General features: G+C 42.7%; 1 protein-coding gene and 1 long non-coding RNA gene across 3 annotated transcripts in view; one reads left to right on the top strand and one right to left on the bottom strand.

The window, feature by feature from the left end:
• LOC307014947 overlaps window positions 1-8,567 on the top strand; it is a 55,141-nt gene extending 46,574 nt beyond the window's left edge. Inside the window, exon 4 of the long non-coding RNA XR_013801363.1 lies at window positions 7,522-8,567. This is a non-coding gene — a long non-coding RNA (uncharacterized lncRNA). The remainder of the gene's footprint in view (window positions 1-7,521) is intronic.
• A 5,540-nt stretch (window positions 8,568-14,107) lies between these two features.
• LOC307014942 (uncharacterized protein) lies at window positions 14,108-20,219 on the bottom strand. 2 transcript variants are annotated; one of them, XM_079643222.1, is made up of 4 exons: window positions 18,442-20,219; window positions 16,553-16,693; window positions 15,412-15,452; window positions 14,108-14,795 (listed from the first exon to the last, which is right to left on the bottom strand). In XM_079643222.1, the coding sequence occupies exons 1-4, from the start codon at window positions 18,521-18,523 to the stop codon at window positions 14,571-14,573; spliced, it is 489 nt and encodes a 162-aa protein (XP_079499348.1). In that variant the 5' UTR covers window positions 18,524-20,219; the 3' UTR covers window positions 14,108-14,570. The 2 variants fall into 2 exon arrangements, with proteins under 2 accessions (XP_079499348.1, XP_079499349.1); XM_079643223.1 differs by having other exon boundaries at window positions 16,553-16,597.
• Window positions 20,220-21,295: the final 1,076 nt, after the last annotated feature.

The raw sequence follows: 21,295 nt of genomic DNA, 5'->3' as shown, positions 1-21,295 counted from the left end.
CGATATAATAACCTCTCCCCTAACATCCACCACATTGCTTATAGGGTACATTGGCATTGGACATAAAGTGAATATTTTAATTTACACAAAAAAACAAAAAGTTGCTACCTTTCCTTTAAAGAAATGCAAAAGTATGTATGGGCTTCATCCAGACACACATAATTGCACATTAGCTAAATAGACAACATCCCATTTGAACAGCCCCAATTTTCATCTCTACTCCCTCAACTCATAACTTCTTCTTTTTTTGAGGAGGAGGAGAGGGTGGGGGCATACCAAGTTGCCATCTCCTTCCCCATTGTGTTTTTCCCAGTGCGATGCTGGGATAGTTTGGAGAGCTCACTGTGTTCCCGCGGCGACAGACTGCGGCCCCTCTCTGCTGCGCTCAAGGGCCCTTGAGGCGGCCATTATCTGGACGCCCGCCTCGCTGAGGCATATGGGTAATTACTGAGCTAATAGAGTGATGGAGGGAGAGGCAGAGGCAGGAGCCTAGGCCAATTAGATGATGCATTAGTGCTCTGTCTTTTGTAAGCACCTAATGTGTGGGGAAAGGATGGGGTAGATAGAGAAAACGTGTCATTTCTGAAGGGTCAGGATCCTTGAGCAAATGCAAACAGTCTCTCTCCCTCTCTCTCTCTCTCGCACACACACACACACACACACTTACAAACTCACTTGTGCACAGTAGCTGCACACACATTCACACAAGCATGTGTTCGCAAACATACGTAGACACTGAGACCACGTATGCACAATTGCACTTAGAATATACCGAACCACACACACAAACGCACACATATATACACACACTGATTACTGCGCTTTGTTTTGCTCTTTTCTCTAAGTGTCTGAAGAGTGTGAAGTCGTAATTATTGCACACTCTGGCTCTACCTCACACACACACACACACACACATACACTAATAAACATAAACACACACACACACACACACACACACACACACACACACACACACACACACACACACACACACACACACACACACACACACACACACACACACACACAGACCAAATGCAGATGAGTCCAAATAAACGAGGAGACCCTGCCCAGTCTATTGAGGTCTGCTATGAGAATCCACTCCATCAATTACATTAAAGAGGCTGCCTAATGATGGCCACAGCTGTAATCACGCTCAGCTGAAGCATTTTACACCCCACTTCTTTGTTTTCACCTATTATCATCCATCCCACAAAGGAGAGAAATCTCAAGCATCGGCACAGTGTTTTGAGTTAAGAATGTGCTTTTTGTCATCATCCAGTTTTGTCAGATTGTGAATCAGTGTTTTGGCAGTTGCAGCTGGAGTCATTAAAGTTGGCAGGCAGCGGGAGTAACAGAAAGTTGTCAATTTGTTGTATTGAGTTTTCCACTTTCAGTTTTTCACTCTCACAGGTTGCACAGTAACATGAAAACTGGTTGCACTTTAGTTTTGAACCAACATAAAAGTTAGGCTTTCCAGTCCAAATCTTTCTTTTTCAAACAATTTGGATTTTCCTTGACATCCCTGACTTCATAATTATCTATGTTAATGGTGATCTTGACTGCAACTTTTGTAAACAGAGAGGACTGAGCATCAGCACCACAAACTTGTTCTCCTAAATATTCATTAACTTTATTATTATTTAATTGGACAATTAGCATCAAAACAGTCTCATCAAAGGGTGAACGGAGGCAGGACTGTATAAAGCGTATGATTAACGCTCCCATTCGACTTCATTGTTACACCCGTAACAATAACTCCAAGGACCTTCGCCTTCCTCTCCATGACGCTGACCGAGGTGGCCGGCCACTTCACTATCAACCCCACAATTACAGACATACAGAATGTGTGTGTTCAGTGTGACGCTGAATGTTGCACAAAGCATTGTTATTCATTCAGTCCCAACAGATGAAACTGTAATAGCCGTGTATTATTATTCCCTATCAGAAATAGAATCTCTCATTATCAAACAAAAGACTCTATTACTGATATCATTATCAAAAGGGGGGAAACGGTGGAGGGGGGTCTATAGCTTTCAGCGTTTAAATCACTTTGTTTCACAGACCCTTAGTGAGGTTTTCCTGTTGACGTGATTGGCGTACGTTGTTTTTTTCTTCTGAAAACAGGTCAGCTTCACATCTTTGACCTTGTTGCTGCTGAGTGACAATGTGTGAAGTTAGTGTGCGATTATTGTTAATGGTGATGCCACGGCTGTCCTATCATGTGGTTTTTGTTTTATGGTGGCTTTGGAAACACCTTAATTGCACCTAATGCAAGCTCATCTTTGATGAGTAGAGGAAAGGAGGGGGGTAAACTCAACCGCTCTTGCATTTTCACAGACACATTGATCTTTTGTGCAGGCAGGCATAGCTTCAGGGAGGTTCAAAGACATTCCCAGACTGAATCACCTTGAGGAGCTCGCTTCAGGCGGTCTTAGCTCCACTGACTCACAAATGAAAGCGGCTCACGGAAGGGAGCTGGCATAAAAATATGTTTTTAAAAAACCCTTGAAAAGATATTGCGACCGCTGAGCACAACCTTAGCCACCAAGGCATGTCTCATTAATGCAAATATTCTCAAGTATGTGAATTCAGACCATAAAACTCTTCATGATAAACACGTGTGATTGTGGTTAAATTACAGACACAAATGCAACAAACACTTGTGGATCTTCAGCTTCCTTTTCTAAAGACAACGCCCCTCTTTCAGCCTACAAATAATGCTGGTAATTTCTATAGTATGTATTTTTTCTCTCTAGGTTTGCACCACTGAGCATCTTTGGTTTTATCAAAGACCCAGACGATCTGTTAATGATCTGCGTTAATACCAGCTGGTACCAATGGTTTTAATGATTGAAATGTATAATCCTTATTAAAGCAAACCTATTTTTCAATGTACTCACAATCAGTCAATAACTTTCTACAGTATGTTTTAGTCTTAGTGCCAAATCTGCCATTCCCAGAATGCATCCCTTCTGCCTACGTAAACTCTACAAGTTCACAGAAAACTGATGCAGCGTTTCATAATCCTTGCCTATCATTGTGTATGAAGTTGTCACGCCACTATTATTATTAAAAACATCACGGTAAAAGACATGATCATGTTAATCGTTGAATTTCCCCGTAACAGTTTAGGTTAGCTGAGTCATATTTAGTACTGTGGTGGTCTAGGATTCTCATGTTAACAGAAACAAAGTTTTACAGCACACAGTTAATGTATAGGTAGCAGAAGGGTCGTCGCAGTGTTTTAACCAATCCCCCAGTATGCGTAGAATAAATGTGTGTCGGAAAGATTTACATACTTTACATAAGCCTAACACGCTGTGCAAATACTGCTCAGCAAACAAGACAGTGGATTTACCCTCCTCTGCATCGCCCTGGTTGTTAGTGATACAACTGAGTAACGGGCTCTGGGACAGCAGAGTCGAAAACAAAACACATGCTAATGCGTGACCTGGCTCTTGAGTCTCACCTCCTGCGATAGAGAACCATAGTTCTCAAGTACAGCCAACCTGGTCCTTAATCTATCAATGGGAGGCCCTCCTCTCCCAACATTCAGACACATAACCATCCTTCCATTCTCCAGACAGAGAGCCCTCCTCTTTCCTCCTGAGCCACCATCCCACACAGTGGCCCCTGCCCCCGGTAAGACCAGTCCCCATCTCCTCTGGGCTGAAGGGCCCTTCAGACGTCTACTGAGAAAGAGCAGAGGGGTGGGAAAGAGAGGCAGAGGAGACGAGCAAAGAACAGAAAAGACTGGAGAGAGGGGAGAAAATGTTTAAAAAAAGAAAATGACAGAGAGGTGTGAAAAGATTGAAGGAGGAGGTAGAGGAGATGAATATTGCATCGGGCCCCTGAGGGTTATGGCTATAGTTCATGTTGTGTATTAATGTGTGGAGCGCTGGTATTCTCTGTCATGCTAATCTCACTGTGTTTCTTTGTTGTGTTGGCTGGTGTCTGCTAGTGTCACATACACTCATCTCTCCTCTCTTCCTCTGCTTTCTTCTCTTTCTGTGCTCCCCTTTTGGAGTGGACGATCAGAGGGAGTAATAGGGGGTAAACAGTGCTGTTGTCTAAAAGGATCACATTTGAATAACTAATACACTGTTAGCATTAGCATACATTAATTATTCAGCCCTGCAAAGGTGCTAGCCATTTTCCAAATAAGCCTCAGTTGTTTTTTTTTCAGTTGTTGTTTACAGAAGGAATGCTTCCAGGAATCAGGACACATGAAAGTGAAAGGAAAAAGGAAACTGATGAAAGCACCTCAGCTTGCTATCAATAGTTCTGTAGACCCTCAGGCTTAACAGTGCAACGTCCATCCTCGTTTTTATGGAACAATCAAAATGGAACATTTCAGATGCTCCGCAAATGTTGAATACTCGGCAAGCTGTTTTTTTTTCAGTTTCCTCCTGATTACTTTATCGGTTTTTGAAATCTTGGATGGGAAGAGAAATTACAAGAGCGAGCCAAGCCAGAATTTCCTGGAGGTAGCATATCTCTCAAGTCTCAGTTGGGGTGGATGGAGGAGAGGAGGGGGATCTCCTCCTGCGTGTTTATCCACAGTAATCAGGAGTCTGTGGAGCAGGAGCCGAGGCTTGGCAGTGGGGGGACCCTGCCACATTAGAGAGGAATGAATAGAAATGTGCCAAGGCTGGCACACTAACACTTTAGACACAGCATCCTTTCTGATTTGGTCAAAACTTTTGAAGGGAGAGAGAGAGAACGAGAAGGAGAGAGCGAGGTTGACACTGTTAATCTGGAGCAAACTGGACCAGTGTTTCAGTTTTGTCGTGTTGTTTTTCTATTTTTTCTTCTCTTCGCCCATGAACTTTTGCAGCAAAGCAACGGGGAGGAACAAAAGAAGCCGTTCTGGGTTGACAAAGAGGAGAATAGATGGTATGCGAACGACAAGCCACCATCTGCTCTGGAGGACGACCAAAATCTTGACACACTTCAGCAATCCCACAATCCCCTGCTCCAGGAGCGTTCCAGGCGCCCCATTCATACTCTCTAGTCCGCTCCCAGAGTCTGTGTGATTTCCCCCTTTTCTCTCCTCCTCAATTAAGTCATTAATTCCTTTCTTCGCCCCCCTCTTAATGACCGCAGAGGCACAAACAAGCCCTGGTTGCTTCCTATTGAGGCCCTGTGATTGGGCATAATTGCTGCGAGGGCCTAAGTATGGGGAAGCAGGAACGAGGGAGGAGGGAAGCATTGTCTTTTGGGAGGAGAGCAGAGATGAAGATGCACATTAGGTGGAACCCTTCCTCTCTTGACCTGCGACACATTAGTGTCAGTGAACGTTCGCCTCTCCGAGACGGATGGACGATGAAAGTGAATCGAACAAATCCGGACACAGCAGACAAAAAAAGGAAAAATGCTAGATGTAGCTTTGTAGGAAACACTGGGGACTGCATACATTTCCATGTTAAACAGCAGATCCTTTGTCCACCTCCCAATTATTATGACACATCATGTCTTCATCACGCAAGTTTCAAGACTGCCATGTGTTGAGTGCTTTAGGGGGAAAGGTGCTTTTGTTGGCAGCAAAGGAAACCATATTTCAAAAGCCAACCCCATGACTGCAACATCCATTAAAACACCGAAAATGTGTTAGCAAGATCTTTGAAAAGATGGGCGATGAAAGATGTGTGTTTTTTGTTGCAAGATATGTGAGGTAATCACCTGATATATGCATGGCACCCAGCATGTCTTTCTGCAATCCCACTACATTGTTCCAGGCAGACCAGCTCTTCCTCGCTCCAGTTTTTGGACTGGAACTCAGTCCAGTTAAAGAAAGATTTGGGATTGGTTCTGACTGTTGCTGGCTCACTGCAAACAGCTAACATCTAATGGCTTCTAGCTAGCAATGTCCACCAAGGATGCCCTCCAAGAGAGAGGGGGTCCAACATTCCACCCTGAAATCAGCTGTCTTGTTTGGCTGATTGTGCATTATGTGACCATCTGCAAAAAAGAAAAGGAAAAAAAAAGAAGTGTGTGTGTGTGTGTGTGTGTGTGTGTGTGTGTGTGTGTGTGTGTGTGTGTGTGTGTGTGTGTGTGTGTGTGTGTGTGTGTGTGTGTGTGTGTGTGTGTGTGTGTGTGTGTGTGTGTGTGTGTGTTGTTGGGCATGGTCAGGGGGTGGGGTATGAGGATCTGAGGGATGTGAAGGGAATTAGACGGTCTTTAATGACACGTTTTGGGGATAAATGCATTTTTGAAATACTCACAGATTGCTCCATTTATAGATGTGGAGAAGTAGAAACAGAGAGAAAAAGAGAAACAGAGGGAGAGGGGGAACAGATATAGTAAATCTCCAGATTAGAGATTAGCCATAGTAACAGATTTAAAGGGGTGTCTGGTCCCTGGCCAGCCTGCTCAGGCATCTATCTGGCTTCTGCTGGCCAGGCCTGCCATGGCCCCTTCTAAGTAGATCACTCAACCCTTACTGGGGAAGCCATGTGACCACCGTTATCTCCTAGGTCTCTCTTTCGTTCTCTCTCTCCCTCAGCTCTCAGAACAGGAGACAAAAGGTTCTGCCTGAATCAGTCGCAGACGGAGGATGGGATGGATGGAAAGCATTTTCTCCACCCTTCCTGGCTACGACTCCAGGCTTTTCTGGCCCTATCAGATGATTTCAACCCTCAAAATAAAACTCCAAAGCCCCTTCACTAGTCCAGATCAGAGGAGCAGTTAAGCATCTCCACCGACAGCTCAGTTTAGTAGTTTCAGGAGGGGTGGAGGGGATGGAGAAAGGCGGTAGAAGGGTATTTACTCCTTTTTAACGTGTAATGGTGAGTGGGTGTTTGCGTAATGTAATAAGCGATGTTCCCCTTGGCCTAATGATTATCTTTAACGTTTTTAGGCCCTATAAGCAGTTCTTATTGGGAACTAATTCCTGTTTTTACATGGGTGTAAGTAATCTGCTGTAATCGGCAAATTCACCCAAACACACTCACATATATGCGCAGGAAGGCAGGGGGTCAAATAACTATTACACACACTCGTGGTGTAAATCTCATTGGGGCTTAGCTTTAGGGACTGTGCACAGGGGGTGGCTCCGAAGGTAAGAGGTTAAACACGATCTGTGGGAACTTTTACAGCCTCGGTCATTTAACCCCTTTAGATCTTTTTAATCGGTTTTAGAACATGTTTAAACAGACATTTTGGGCATCTGTTTACCCCCCAAATCTCTTGAGCATACGAGCTCATTGTCAACAGCTGGACACAACTGCAAGTGCACTGATCCGGAGACTTCATTTAAATAACAACATTATATTTTTGAATTATCTGCTGAGCATCATTTTCTAAAAATGTGTTTAATTCGGAGCACAGCTGCAAATACGTCCTTTAAAAAAAACTTTTCAGGGTGAAGTATCATGAATATTCAATTTTGTTTCTTTAAATAATATATATTTAAACTGTGTATTTCCCACTTTTAACAGCGCCAAGACTGATCTGCTATATCTTACCCTGCCTTGTTCTTCTCTAAGCTGCTTGCATCCCGGTTGTGTTCTGATACAGAGATGAAATCTTGGAGAGGCGTGTCTCTGGACCCAGGAAGCGGTTGCCGCTGATTGAAGAATAGAGCTCTTGGAATGGAGGATGTTCACTGGAGGTATCACACACACCCCAAAAGACGGCGGGACACAATGAGAAATCACAGCTCTTTCACTTTCCGTCCATCTGCCCGCCATGGAGCGTGCTCAGTGTGTGCCACTTGGCTTAATTCTGTCCCATCAGCCACCACAAAAGCCCCCCGATCCAATCGCAGGGATCCGACCTGGGCCAAGACCATGAGACGGGGAGCCAAGGAATAGACCAGAATCAACAGCCCATTCTTCCAAGATCACACACACATACACACACGGATAAATAAAGGGCCAAGATGAGACGTGGAAAAAATAACATGGAGGGTATAATGGCATGAAATGTGTGGACGGAACATTTCCACATTTAATTCTTGATTTGTAAAGTTTAGCTAGCTCCAACTGTGCTTCCAGAAATGGTTGAAGAGATGACAAAAGTCAAGCAAAACGAGAGGCGAAAAGTTACCATATGTTACTGCTGGTACGCCATTAAAAAGAAAGGCCAGGAGATCAGAGTAGAAAGATAAGGGCAAAAAAATGCTATTCTCAAATACCACACATTCCCTCTCTCTCTGCCTAAGCCTCGCTCACTCTCTCTCGCTGACTGTTAATTGTGTGAGAGCAGGTCATCAGTAGCAGTGCATTAGAATAATGGAAATAGATGGCAGAGACCTACGGATGGCAACACAAGCCATCTTCCCTATTTGCATGGCTGTGTGCTCCGGGACAATTATGTCATTATCACAGACCTCTGTGCGCGTATGTGTGTGTTTGTGTGTGTGCTGTTTGACAGGTGTGCAAATGAAGCTACTAAGTGCCAAGGAAATCTGAACACACAATCTTCCACTTTCTGTTAGTTTTTTTAATTCACTTTAAATAGTATGCCCTCTGTCCAGCCCAGCATTCTTTTATTGTGCAGTCTTAACTAAAAAAAACAAAAATCTTTGATATAGTTTCGCAATCACTCTCCAAAAAGTAAGGTTCCCTGCTTCTCTCAACCTTAAAAGGAATACTTTGTGACATTTTTTTGACACGTTTTCTTGCCAAGATGTATCACTTTATGTCTCTTTGTTAAATATATGACGTTTGATCAAGCAGGCTTTTGTTTTAGTTTCTCTAAAAGACTGGTAGCACTGAAAAACATTGCAAATAACCCCTGCTAAAACCACAAATGATCAATGTTACACTTCTATTTGTGTAGAGAATAAAAAACAGACTAAATAACTATATTATTAGTGAGCTTTTACGAAATGTAATTTTCCTTTTTTACCTTGGCTAGCTGTTTGCCAGTCTTGATGACAAAAAATACACATTTTCTAAAAATAAAAACTATTCCTTTACTCAAAATCTAAAACATTGTGCTTTCAGCGACTCTTTTGTAGAAAGTGGATTTTCTCCAGAGAACAAAAAACTTTTGTCAAACCCTATTTTCTCAAAACACCTAGAACTGCACCCAAAGGCAGGGGAATTCCCATCTTAGCCTAAAGCCTCTTCCACCCATCACCTTTGTGACCCTGCCAGGCTATATAGGGATCCAGACATGGTCTTCCTCCATTTCCAGGATGTTGGCGAAAAACCCCAGAAAGGCAAAAGAAAATACAAACTCATGAATGACAGCTTTTTCCCTCTTTCCTCCTGTTCCTCCTCCACCCCTGAAATGAGTGAGGCCTTTTAAAACGCAGCGAGACCTCATCAGGCCCCCCAGACTTAAGAAAACAGTGCAAAGAGTAGAGAGGGATGACCTTTGACTCAAACAAGTGTCCTGTGCCTCCGCTGTACACGGCTGACACTTCCTGTACTCATCAAGGCAGGGAAGAGAAGGCCACCTGCTAACCATGCGCCCTCACCTCTAATGGCGGATGCAGTGTGGATGTGTTTGTGTGTGTCTGTGAGTGTGTGCGTCTCTGCTCTGCTGCTACTTAGATTTGATCCCACTAAAATAAGTAATAACCTATTGAAATTACCACCAGCCGGGCGCTTTTCACTCTCAAAACAGCAGGAAACATACAAAGTACATGTTTTGATGGTGGCAGCCGGATCACAGCATCGTCTGAATTAAAAGAATTAGTATTGACATGACAAATCTGAGCAGTTACGAACATGGACAACAAGAGGCCATTAAATCCATCAGCAGAGTCTTCAGGCTGTTTCGGTAGCGTCAGAGATGTTGGACAACATGCATTTATCTCACTAGCAGCAGGCATTGTGGAGAAAAGGTGCGAGGTCTTTTTTTTCTGTGAAACCTCTTAGCGTCCCATAATCAGGAGTGATAATGTGTCTCATTCTATGCTAATGTGTGTGTTTTACAGCAATCAGGCGACAGGTGATGATAGCACGCACTGAGAGAGGTTCTGCTGTGTGCATGTTGCGGCGTGTGTGTGTGTATGTGTGTGTGTGTGTGTGTGTGTGTGTGTGTGTGTGTGTGTGTGTGTGTGTGTGTGTGTGTGTGTGTGTGTGTGTGTGTGTGTGTGTGTGTGTGTGTGTGTGTGTGTGTGTGTGTGTGTGTGTGTGTGTGTGTGTGTGAGCGCGCAAGTGTGGACGCAAGGCACCATTAGTGACTTCCCAGGTCCTCTTCAGGAATACAATGGGCGGCGAAATTGCTTTAATGGAAAAAGGCTAATGTGAGACGCACACACACACGTACACACATATGAACACATCGCCTTAGCAAATCACTCAAGCCGGTGAGAGGCAGAAAAAGGGAGGATATTATCACTTACACTTGAAAAAATAGAGATGTAGGAGAGAGAGAATAGACAGCGAGGAGAGAGTTGGTGCTGCTCTTCTTCCACTTGCACATGCTTCCACCCACTAGAGTCAGTAGTTTTCCAAAACAGAGGCATACATTCTCAAGTCTATACAGAGGAGGGGGGGGGAGGTCTAACCTGTATACCATTCTTACACAAGCAGCTGTGATTTGTGGAGAGAGACAGGAATGGAAAGAGAGGAGGAATGGCTGCAGTTAGATGTAATGAAACTTTTACAACCTTACTTAAGGCTGGAAACAAAGACGGAGGCTTCTACTTGGAAACGAAACGGCCCGTTTGTCAATCGCGAGGATGCTGGCTTGGTAGTCGCGTACTTCCAACTCACTATCTTCAGAAACTAAGCAAGTATGCTTCCGAGCCACGGCTTCGGAAAACGAAAAAGAATGGAACAGGCTAACAAGTGTGCCACTCTCTCTAACGGTTTCAACATAAACTGTACCGAAAATAAATACCTCACGATGTCTAGGCTGTCTAATTATGAACTTGCTTTACTTTCACAGAACACATTTATGGTGGTAACAAATTTAACAAAGTAATACATTTACCAACACTACACATTTTCTGCGCCACTAATACTTACATTTAAATGTGTACTGCGTCGGTTCAGCAATTCTCCTCAAGGGTTTTTGAAATTGGTCCGTGCGCAAAGCATTGTGGGGATTTTAAGGACGCGAAGTCTACCCATGTGCAGCCTCGAAATTTCCCCCGAACCAAGGACGCGGCCTCGGTGGAATTCCAAGTATGCTGGAGATTGGAACAGTACTTCGGCGGCACTCGATGACGTAGCATCCTTGAAATATTGGCTTGGAAGCCAGTATCCTCGAGATTGAGAAACGGCCCAAGGCTGCAGTCGAATAGTCCATTTAGCTTAGGAACCTTCCTAACCGAGTGATATGACCCGGAAGTCCCTCAGTGGCAGCCATGATACGTGCCGTTCCTATCTAGATATATGAAAGGAGGTTTCAAACTTCCTTTATAACCTCCTTTAGCTTAGGAACCACTGGACCTCCCTCACCGAAAGGAGAGGAGAAAATGCTGCCCCACAATGCCTTGCAGCCGCAGCATTTGCCGTCTCACAACAGTCGACCGTTCACGGAAACAACCGATTATGACCGAGAAATTATATCATGAAAGTTACAGTGCTTATTAAGCTTTTTAAAACGTAGGGGGCCGCTTGCCAAAGTGCTTTGTTTTGAACGTTCATCAGTATTATAATCAAAAAGAGAAATATCAATGTTAGTTTTTACTGAAATTATCAAATAAAGTCAACATTTCACAGTCTTTCTTTACTGAGCTGTGTAGGGTTTGTTCAACTTTTAAAAGATGTTTGAATGGTGATATACACAGTGATAGATGTTAAGTAGCAATTTTTATATTTAACACATTTGTATTGATTTTAAGATCTTTTCATAGTTTATACAGTGTTTGCAATCCTTTGTATTAATGTGGACCGGAGGGAGAGGGTGACGAGCATAAGTTTCACTTTCCTTTTTTATTTCAAGGGATTCAGCCCAATTTGGGATAAGCAATGGTGTCAGACAAGGTGGAATTATGTCCCCAGTTCTTTTTAACCTTTATATTGAAGATCTGTCCAAGCGACTGAAAGCCTGTAATACTGGATGCATGATTGGTAGTACCCTAGTGAACCATATTATGTATGCAGATGATATTGTTGTGCTGAGTCCATCTAGCGTTGGTCTTCAGCAGCTTCTTGCTGTTTGTTCTGTGTATGGTGTGGAACATGACATCAAATACAACGACAGTAAGAGTGCTGTCATGATCTTTAGAACCAAAGAAGATAAATGTCTCAAATATCCTGATTTTAAATTGTCTGATATTAATCTTAGTGTCTGCAATAAGTTAAAATATCTTGGACACTTTATTACAGAACAAATGACAGATGATGAAGATATTTATAGGCAATGCCGCATGATGTATGCACAAGCAAACATTCTCCTACGTAAGTTTAGTGCAAGTACAGATGGAGTGAAGATGTCTCTGTTCAGAGCATATTGCACACCACTCTCTACTGCACATTTGTGGTCAAACTACAGAAAAGCAAGTTTGAGGAAACTTCAAGTAGCTTATAATGATGCCATGAGAATATTGCTTAAGAGACCTCGATGGTCTAGTAGTGCAAGTGAAATGTTTGTGGCTGCAGGAGTCAATACTCTACAAGCTGTTTTAAGAAATCTTATGTATAAATGTATTTGCCGGCTTAATGACTCTGATAATGAAATCCTCTTGGCCTTATCGAACATAAGGTTTAGTACTACACGCAATCGCAGCTGTGGAGACATTGGTATAGTTGTCTCTTTGTAGGACACTGATTTAAATTACTCTTAAACTATGAATTATTTTTATGCTGTGTATGTAACTTATTATAATGCCTTGTCTTTTATCTATGTAATGTCTTGTCTTTTATCTGGACCCTGAGTCTGTAATAAAGTTTTCATTCATTCATTCAATATGTTTCTCTGTTGTCCCTGTTCATAAAGCATAAAACAACAGCATCAGAGCACGGTGCAGAGTCTCTAGATGAGTCTACAGTAGTCCCTCGTTCTTATTAAACATCCATGTTGTAGTCCGCTGTATAGAAAACTGTAGTTTCCATAGTTTCCCCACAGCAGCAGACGCACATTTATGACGTCCGCTGGCGCATCATAAACACGTCGGATAGTGAAAGTGCAGTCGGATTCTCTAAAGCACTGCAGTCTCTTCTCCTAAATCCTTTTGAATTCTCCTATCAACTATCTCTTAACCCCGTGACGTTTCACTCAGAGGTCAAGGAATAGACGATAGGGTTAGAATGTAGGAGATGATTTTTGGACTATTCGACTGCAGCCCAAGCTCCCAGGAAGTACGCCGGACCCAAGATTAAAATATTTGTGGTGGCCAAACGGCGGTACTACACTTCCGTTTGGTTGCCAGGCCCGGAAACACTTTTTCCCATTGACTTACATGGGGAAAGAGTGGTCCGTAAGTCGTTGGATAATTTTTTTTAAACTACCCAGTATGAACACTTGTATAGCCCTTATTAAAAACATTCGTTCCTAAAGTTGTAAAAATGTGCTAATAACGTTATTCTGAGAGTTATTTCCCTCTGCATTATGAACGTGCATCTAAACCACGGGACCGCGCCGCTCGGCACGTTCATGTGATGTGACGTGTTTAGTACTACATGAGTTTTACCTTTACCCATGGAAGCACAATAAGAACGGACCCATATCGCCTTACTGCCAGCCCACGGAGCTGTAATAATGGATGTATTGCACATGTTTGCTGTAATTCATAATTTGTAAAATATTATACTATGGTCTGTATGATGTAAATCTTGTATAAAATAAAGTTAATATTACCGACGTAGATTAACGTCCCTGTAGCTTCTTATTGCACTTGCAAATATACCATTAAAGGAGTTAAACGTTGCTATTGCCTATTACTATACTGTAATACCAAGCAGGGATAAGCCAGAGTTTACAACCTTTGCATGGGCACAACACGTTGACCTATGGTTTTGACCCAGATTAATTAGCTATACCATATATCGCCCGAGGAAGTCGTCATACTTATACAAATAAAGATATCAAAGCTTTAATCAAATTAACAGTAGTATTAATTATACTTGTATGTATATAGTTTGTGTTATATTTTTATACACACAAATGAACAACCTTGTATGCGTGTCAAATAACAAGTTGTATTATGCTTATTCACATTTTGATTTCAGAGCACAGGAGAATGCTGGGCACAACATAAAGCTCAACAGTGAAGCTGGCAATGCTGAACAAAACCATCTAGAGTTATAATATTAATTTAGATGGAAAAGTCAAAGCTCCACGAAAATGTAATTAAAAATACATAAGCATTTCAGGTAGAAATCAGCATTTTATATAGAAATTCACAAAAATAAGAAATGAAACCTAAAAGAAATGTTAACACATGTATACCTCTGATGGCTGGCATAGTTGAACTAGGTGGAAAAAATAGTGACAATAAATGTAAATACAATTGATATGGATTAAAATGGTAATATATATAATATTGATGGCAATTATATTAAAATCCACCAAACATGATCAACAGGAAAGCCCTATGAAGGCATTTTATGTTTTGAAAAAAGTTGAGGATGGGGTCAAGACAGTTCAATCAGGAGAGGCTTCATTTTGTTTAAAGAACATTTATTGACACATGTCATATGATAAATGTTAAGTCTTTAGCGATTAGACCCCGATCCTGAAATCTTATCTAAAGGGGGAAATGCAGCCGTGAGCATATTGGGAACCTCTTCGGGGTGTAGACACTGGTGATGATGATCTGTATTTGATGAGGAGATGGGATGAAGAGGAGGTGTGATGAGGTCTTCTGGCTCTGGATATGATGAACGGAGGTGGGTGGAGAGGAGGCGGGCGGCAGCATGAAGACCTGAAATCACAGCTGACTGCAGGAGAGAGGAGAACCATTTTAAAGTTTGGCTGCAGCTCGGTGATTGGCTGCTGGAGAATGAGGTGAATGTAATAGGTTAAAGGTGACCTATCATGCAAAATGCACTTTTGTACGTCTTTTATACATGAATATGTGTCCCCGGTGTTCCAGGGAACTCACCAAGTGTCAGAAAACACAACCCTCTCTATTTTCCTCCATACCCAAATCTCTTAAAATGGGGCTGCAACGGATCTGATACAGACTGATCCAGATTTGAACACTTCTATGACATCACAGAAGTGGCGCTACGGCTATTGGGGCAACTCCACCAATCAGGAGGAGACAGCCACGGACATTGCCGGTCGAAAGCGCTGGAGACGCTGTAGTACATATGCCAGGCCTGTAGATGGTGCTGTTCTCACAGAATCAGCCCATGCAAAGACAGTGATAAATTGAGCAAAATGAGGAATGGCTAAAATGTATGATCCGTTTGGTATTTTGAAAAATAAAAAGTATAAATATGCCGGATGGTCCTACACTATAATATTCAAATAAAGCATGATAGGTCCACTTTAAAGACAGCGCCCGTGATGAGCTGATTATAAGGAGCTGCGGAGTGAATGTATACATACCCAGTCTTCCTGAAAGAACTTTCGCTGAGCTTCATTTAGTGCAGTGGTTCTCAAAGTGGGGGGCGCGCCCCCCCTGGTGGGCGCAGAGGCATGCCAGGGGGGGCTCGAGAGACCAGGAGGAAAAATGGTTATATATAAAAAAATAAATAAATAAATAAAAAAAAATCATAATTTGAAAAATTATTGATTCGAAAATAATATGATGCAGTACAGTACTATTACGTCTGGGTCTCTGTTTCATTAAAGCTCGGCTCTGTGTGTGTGTGTGTGGAACGAGCCATTTTGTGTGCGCGTGAGAGAGAGAGAGAGCGCACCGGTACTGGAGATCGTTGTTGTTAGCTTCTGGTGCTAGCGAGCTACGCTAACGGATATAAGGAGTTTTTTCAACAACAAAGTGGAGGAGAGTCCTCTCCTGTCAGACTGAGAGACTCAGTGAGCTAAAGGACTCTCTCAGTGTTATCTCAGTGGGTCTCAAATGTTTTGGTCACCATTAATGTAAATAATTATTTCCGAGGCACACGGTTATATGATCATTATAGTTATAAAAAAATAAGAGAATAAATGAAAAACAGGTATGAAATACTATATGACAGTAAAACAAGAATAAAGTTTAAAAGGGTGATTTGTAAAATATCCATCAAGAAAAAGTAAATCTGTTTACATTTCTGTTTCATATGGGTGTTGAGAGATGTATCCATAGATCTCTTCATTTCGCTCTCAAAGTGCACCAGATTGATGCTTTTAACTTCAATATTTAAAAATAAATCTTCCCGGGGAAGCTTGCCCCCGGACCCCCCTATGTGACGTCCACACATCACCTATAAAAATAGCACTTTATCCCTGCTTACACCTATATGCCGTGAGCTGAATATCGAGCCTTCATTGTAACAGTCGCGGGTACGTTGTGTATTTGCGTGGGGATTGTTGCAGTAGAAAATTCCACTGTAGCGACCGGTACATTAATGGGAAACCCTAAATGTTTGAGCACCCTCTATGAAACGTCAAGCTACCCCACAGCACCCCCAAAATAAATCTCTGGCGCCGCCACTGAGCCTGATTATTCGTTTTGGGGGGGCCCGACTTTTTTTTTTCTCCAAAGGGGGGGCCTGACAGAAAAAGTTTGAGAACCACTGATTTAGTGAGTCAGACTCATGGTCAGAATGCTGGTTGGGAGGCTCAGTTCTTCCTGTTGACAGAAGATGGCACTTTTCTGAGAGGGAGCCAGTTGGCCGACACTGGACAGTGGCAAACCAACAGATTAAACAGGAATCCATCTGAGAGGCTATGTGGAAAAGGATAACAAATAATGTCAGCAAGACATGAACATATATAACCACTATCATTCAATTATGTAATTGCAGGTTTGTTAGCATGATATTTCAAACATAAATGGCCTGTCTTAGTCTAAAGCCCACTCACCACGTCAAGGTGCAGGCCACGAGTGAGGACACAACAACGATCACAAACAGTACATACACACGAGACAACTTTACATATAACTTACATATACAATGAAGTTACACTAGCTAGCTGCCGCGGCCGCCTCGTTATTATTACATGGCTTAGTCGAATACTCGATTCTGATTGTCAATTCAGAACACGTGACACGTTGTTAATACCGAACAGACAGACCGCTGTCAAGCACTTATTGACCGTTGTTAAGGACGCTCACATCTGCACAAACAAGTCTGTTCGATTTAACTGTATACAGTTTGGCCGAAAAAAGTTTGGCTTTTCTACCTGACAAGACAAGAGCGACAAGAAAGCAGCGGAGAAGTAACGGGCAGAAATCCTCCTTTTTACGCAACGGTCCAGACATAGACATCAAACGGCGACACATATTCAGTTGCCAGTTACTTTGGAATTAGGGCAGGGATATCTAGATACTTTCCAAGGTTTGACATAATTAATTGTGTTACTTTTAAAGCAAGCAGCGATGTTTTCAAATCTTTAATCAAAAAGCTCCTCAAAAACGCTATCGAAGCAGTTCCTGCCGTTGCTACGTTAGTTCAAACAGTAACAACGGACTAATTTTCTTAGCAGATGCATGTCAATTTAAATCAATACAACTATTTTTTAAATCAATAAAATCATTTTCTAAATCCATAAAAGCATTTTAATTAATATTGGGAGTCATAACGTTACTTTGTTGAGAATGTGGCCATGTAATAAGCGGGATAATGTGCAACGACTTGGTCATTATGGGGAAAAGAACACCGCTTCGCGTCGGGCTCCTGATCAGCCTGCACATTATCCCTTACATATCCATCGTAACAATCCAGAACGTGCGGTGCTGTTAAATGTACGCAAATTGACGTGCTTGATGCGAACGAGCCTTTTGGGGGGCGTGGCTAAAGTTGCGCATTCTCTATGAGCGCACATACGGGTACTTCTCAGGCATGCTGGGTAATCTGTGACGTTTTACTCTCAAAAGCTGGGCCATTTTGTCATCATGCGCCAATGGCACCAATGAGCAACTCTCATAGGAATTAATGAGGCCCCACCTTCCACACTGTATCCAGTTCTTATTATACATCCATGGCACAGACAGGCAGAAGGGGGAGGGGTCATCACACCCCCTCCCTTAAAATGGAGGACCATTTGCAAGCACATCTGTAGCATCTAGCTCAACCCCTCAGCAACTTTGGTACCTAAGAAGCATTTTAAGAGAGGGCAAACAGAAAAGACAGACACCACTACAGGGAGAAAAACACCAGTTAACCTAGGAGGTTATAGCCCTGGACATGGCGTCAGCCACTGTATTATCCACACCTTTGTCTGCTGTCCAGATGAAAAGGCTGGAGGAAGAGACACCAACGCATAAGGCGTTGATTTGGATTCTGGAGCGAGTGCAGAAAGGTTAGGTTAGGTTAGGGGATTATGAGACCACCAGGGGCCCAACTCCACTCCCAACATACAACTCAAAATGTATTAATGCCCAGATGAGTGCCAGTGCCTCCTTTTCAATGATCAAATAGTTTAATTGATGAGTTTAATTGATGAGTTACATTTCTTAGAGAAGAAACTCACCAGGCATTCGGAGCCCCTCATCAACCTGCGCGAGTACAGCCCCAACCCTAGCATCCACATGAAGAATGAAGGGCTGGTCCATCTGGGGAGCTGCTAGGACAGGAGCAGAGCACAACACAGTTTTCGCAGCCTCAAAAGCCTGTTGACACAGAGGAGACCATTCAAACTTGACCTTAAGGCCGAGAAGAGAGGTGAGGGGATTAAACAGAAGAAGACGAAATAGAAGTTTTCCACCTGAAGCGGCTTCATCAGGACAGCTGATGAGCAGCACGGAGAACCAAGAGACTCCTGGAGCTCAGAAACAGAAAGGAAGGGAGACGTCACAGCTGTCAGCAATGTGACAAATCAAAGGCGGTTTTGGCGCAGTGGTTAGAGCGTTGATCATCAGGTCAAGGGTCGTTGGTGAACTCCAGTTCGAAACCCGCCTCGGCCACCACTGCGTAAGGCCGTTGTGTCCTTGGGCAAGACACTTTACCCATATTTGCTCCTGTGGGTAATGTCCACAGTTATGACATTTACATGTCTAATATGTGTAATATGTAATTGTAAAGCGCTTTGAGCACCTGTAAAAGCACTAATAAAAAAAATGTAATGCATTATTAAATCCTTCAAAACATCTGGAGATTTAAAACGCCACCTGCGTATTCTCATGGGAGAAAAACCGTACAGCTGTGGGACAACTTTCACTCAATCAGGTCATCTCAAAATACAACATTTGATTTGCAGGAACCTGACCTACAGTCTCTGCAGCTCTCCTAGTCTCAGATGGAAGCTTACCTTCACTCATCAGCTCCAATCTATAGCGCTCCAAGTCTAGTTTTTGTCTGCCCTGAACTTGAGCCATCTCCGCTTCCTGAAGACAGGCATTTTGTCTAAACTTTTCTACCAACACATCACGTTCCAAATGTAGCATTAGAAGCTCTTTCTGTTCTTTAAATGACAGTCCAACCCCAAGTCCAGACAGGACTGGAGCCACACCTGAAACATTACCTGACTTAATTGACTGTTGGGAGGCAGGCCCCAGAAAGACAGACAAAACACTTTTCCACTAACTGTGGCTTTATTTCTTCCAACAACTCCTCTTTATTCAACTTTTTGGGAAGTTCAAGACTGTAATGGTCAGCTACTCTCAAAAGCCGATCTTTTTTATAAGTACTCAACAAATCCTCATTTGGGGACTCAACAAAATCTTCAATAGAAGCCATTTAACTGTTTAGCCACCAAGGCAAGGTTTTTCCAGCAGTAACTGATCGTGAAAGACAGCTTTACATATGGAAACCCCACTCCTCTGGCTAACTACCTTACCAAATGCTTACTGACTCACTCAACCCTAGTCTTCGTGTAGAATTGTGGGAGGATTTTAAGCACAAAAGCCCAGTGACCCGGTTAACTCTCAGCAATTGAAAATCACCTAGGCAGTCATGGAGTGCACCCGAGCAAATGCTCTAGCCACTTACTACACAAAAATAACAAACTAAAACAAAAAAAGGTTCAATGGAGACAGCTTGTGTCTCTCATTGCTTGTACCTAACAGGAATAAGGGTTCCAAACATTTGACAGCCTTTAACACAAAACAGCAATACCGGAAAACATAGCTTGCCTTGGACAGAAACACAACTTTGAGTAAAGCCAGTTACTTAAACAGAGTAAGATCGACCTGACCTATTTTCCACTACAAAACTCAGAGTCAACCAACAAGCTGTGTGAACACTCCCTGACTGAAATAGGTCACCATTTCCTTTATCCAGCACCAGAAATGATCCCGGACGAGACCCCACTTGTTACAACAAGTGGGGTCTCACAGAGAGTTAAATGCCAATCGGATGTTTGTTTAACAGTTTAACATAAAATACCTCAGAGTAATTGTGTATGTAAGAATCAGACTTTCAGTAGTGTCAGCAGTGTGTGGATGTGTGGAAGTGTGCTATAGGCATGTTGGATGGTGCATCAAACCAAACACAGGTGGAAGGCTGAGGTTTCTGCAGCAGGCCAGGATCAGAATCAGAGAATGAACCTTCCAGCTGGGCAAGGCTTTATGCCTTCTTGAGGCTCCACCTCTAGATGGGCGGGCACAAACAGGATGACACCCCCAGTACCTGCCAGAGGACAGCAAGGCAGGGAGCACAGACAGGCAGAAGGGGGGAGGGGTCGTCACAAAACAAAAAAAAATCATCTCCAATGCCTTGCATCCTTACATTTTCATGTCACTTTTCCTTTCATGTATGACATATGTATACTGTACATCAAATACATTTTTTTCTTAAAAGATAAATGTAAGAGATTTTATGTGTCAAATTTAGACTGAATATAAATAGATTATAGACACAAATGTTCAACACAATCATCGATGTTGAAGTTGGTGGATTGCACCTTTAAACCAATTTATTGTTGACACCTTGTCTATGCCATTTTATCGCTTTTGCCTCATCCTCCAAAACAATAAGATATGCATCAGCTAAGTAAGCTGACTGAATGTGCATTAACCTAAAAGTGAGCTGGTTTTAACACAGTTTGTTAGCTCAACAGAAACCTGTGCTAACACACTTCCTGTTAGCAGCTGACTGTCTAGGCCTCACGATCTGAAAACCCATTAAATGTACAATCAACTGAAGACAACTGATGGGCATTAGCATCACTTCAACAAACAACTCACGCTCTCTTTTCTTTGAGAGACAGGTCCACACACACACACACACACACACACACACACACACACACACACACACACACACACACACACACACACACACACACACACACACACACACACACACACACACACACACACACACACATGCTCCTGCGCTGCTCGGTAAGACAAGGCACGTCTCTCCTTTGCTTCTAAATGGTCTCA

Source organism: Notothenia rossii (genome assembly GCF_949606895.1).
Source record: "Notothenia rossii genome assembly, chromosome: 8".
NCBI classification, from domain to species: Eukaryota; Metazoa; Chordata; class Actinopteri; order Perciformes; family Nototheniidae; genus Notothenia; species Notothenia rossii.
The sequence above is the reverse complement of the archived record's forward strand: the minus strand, read 5'-3'. Positions and strand labels throughout refer to the sequence as shown.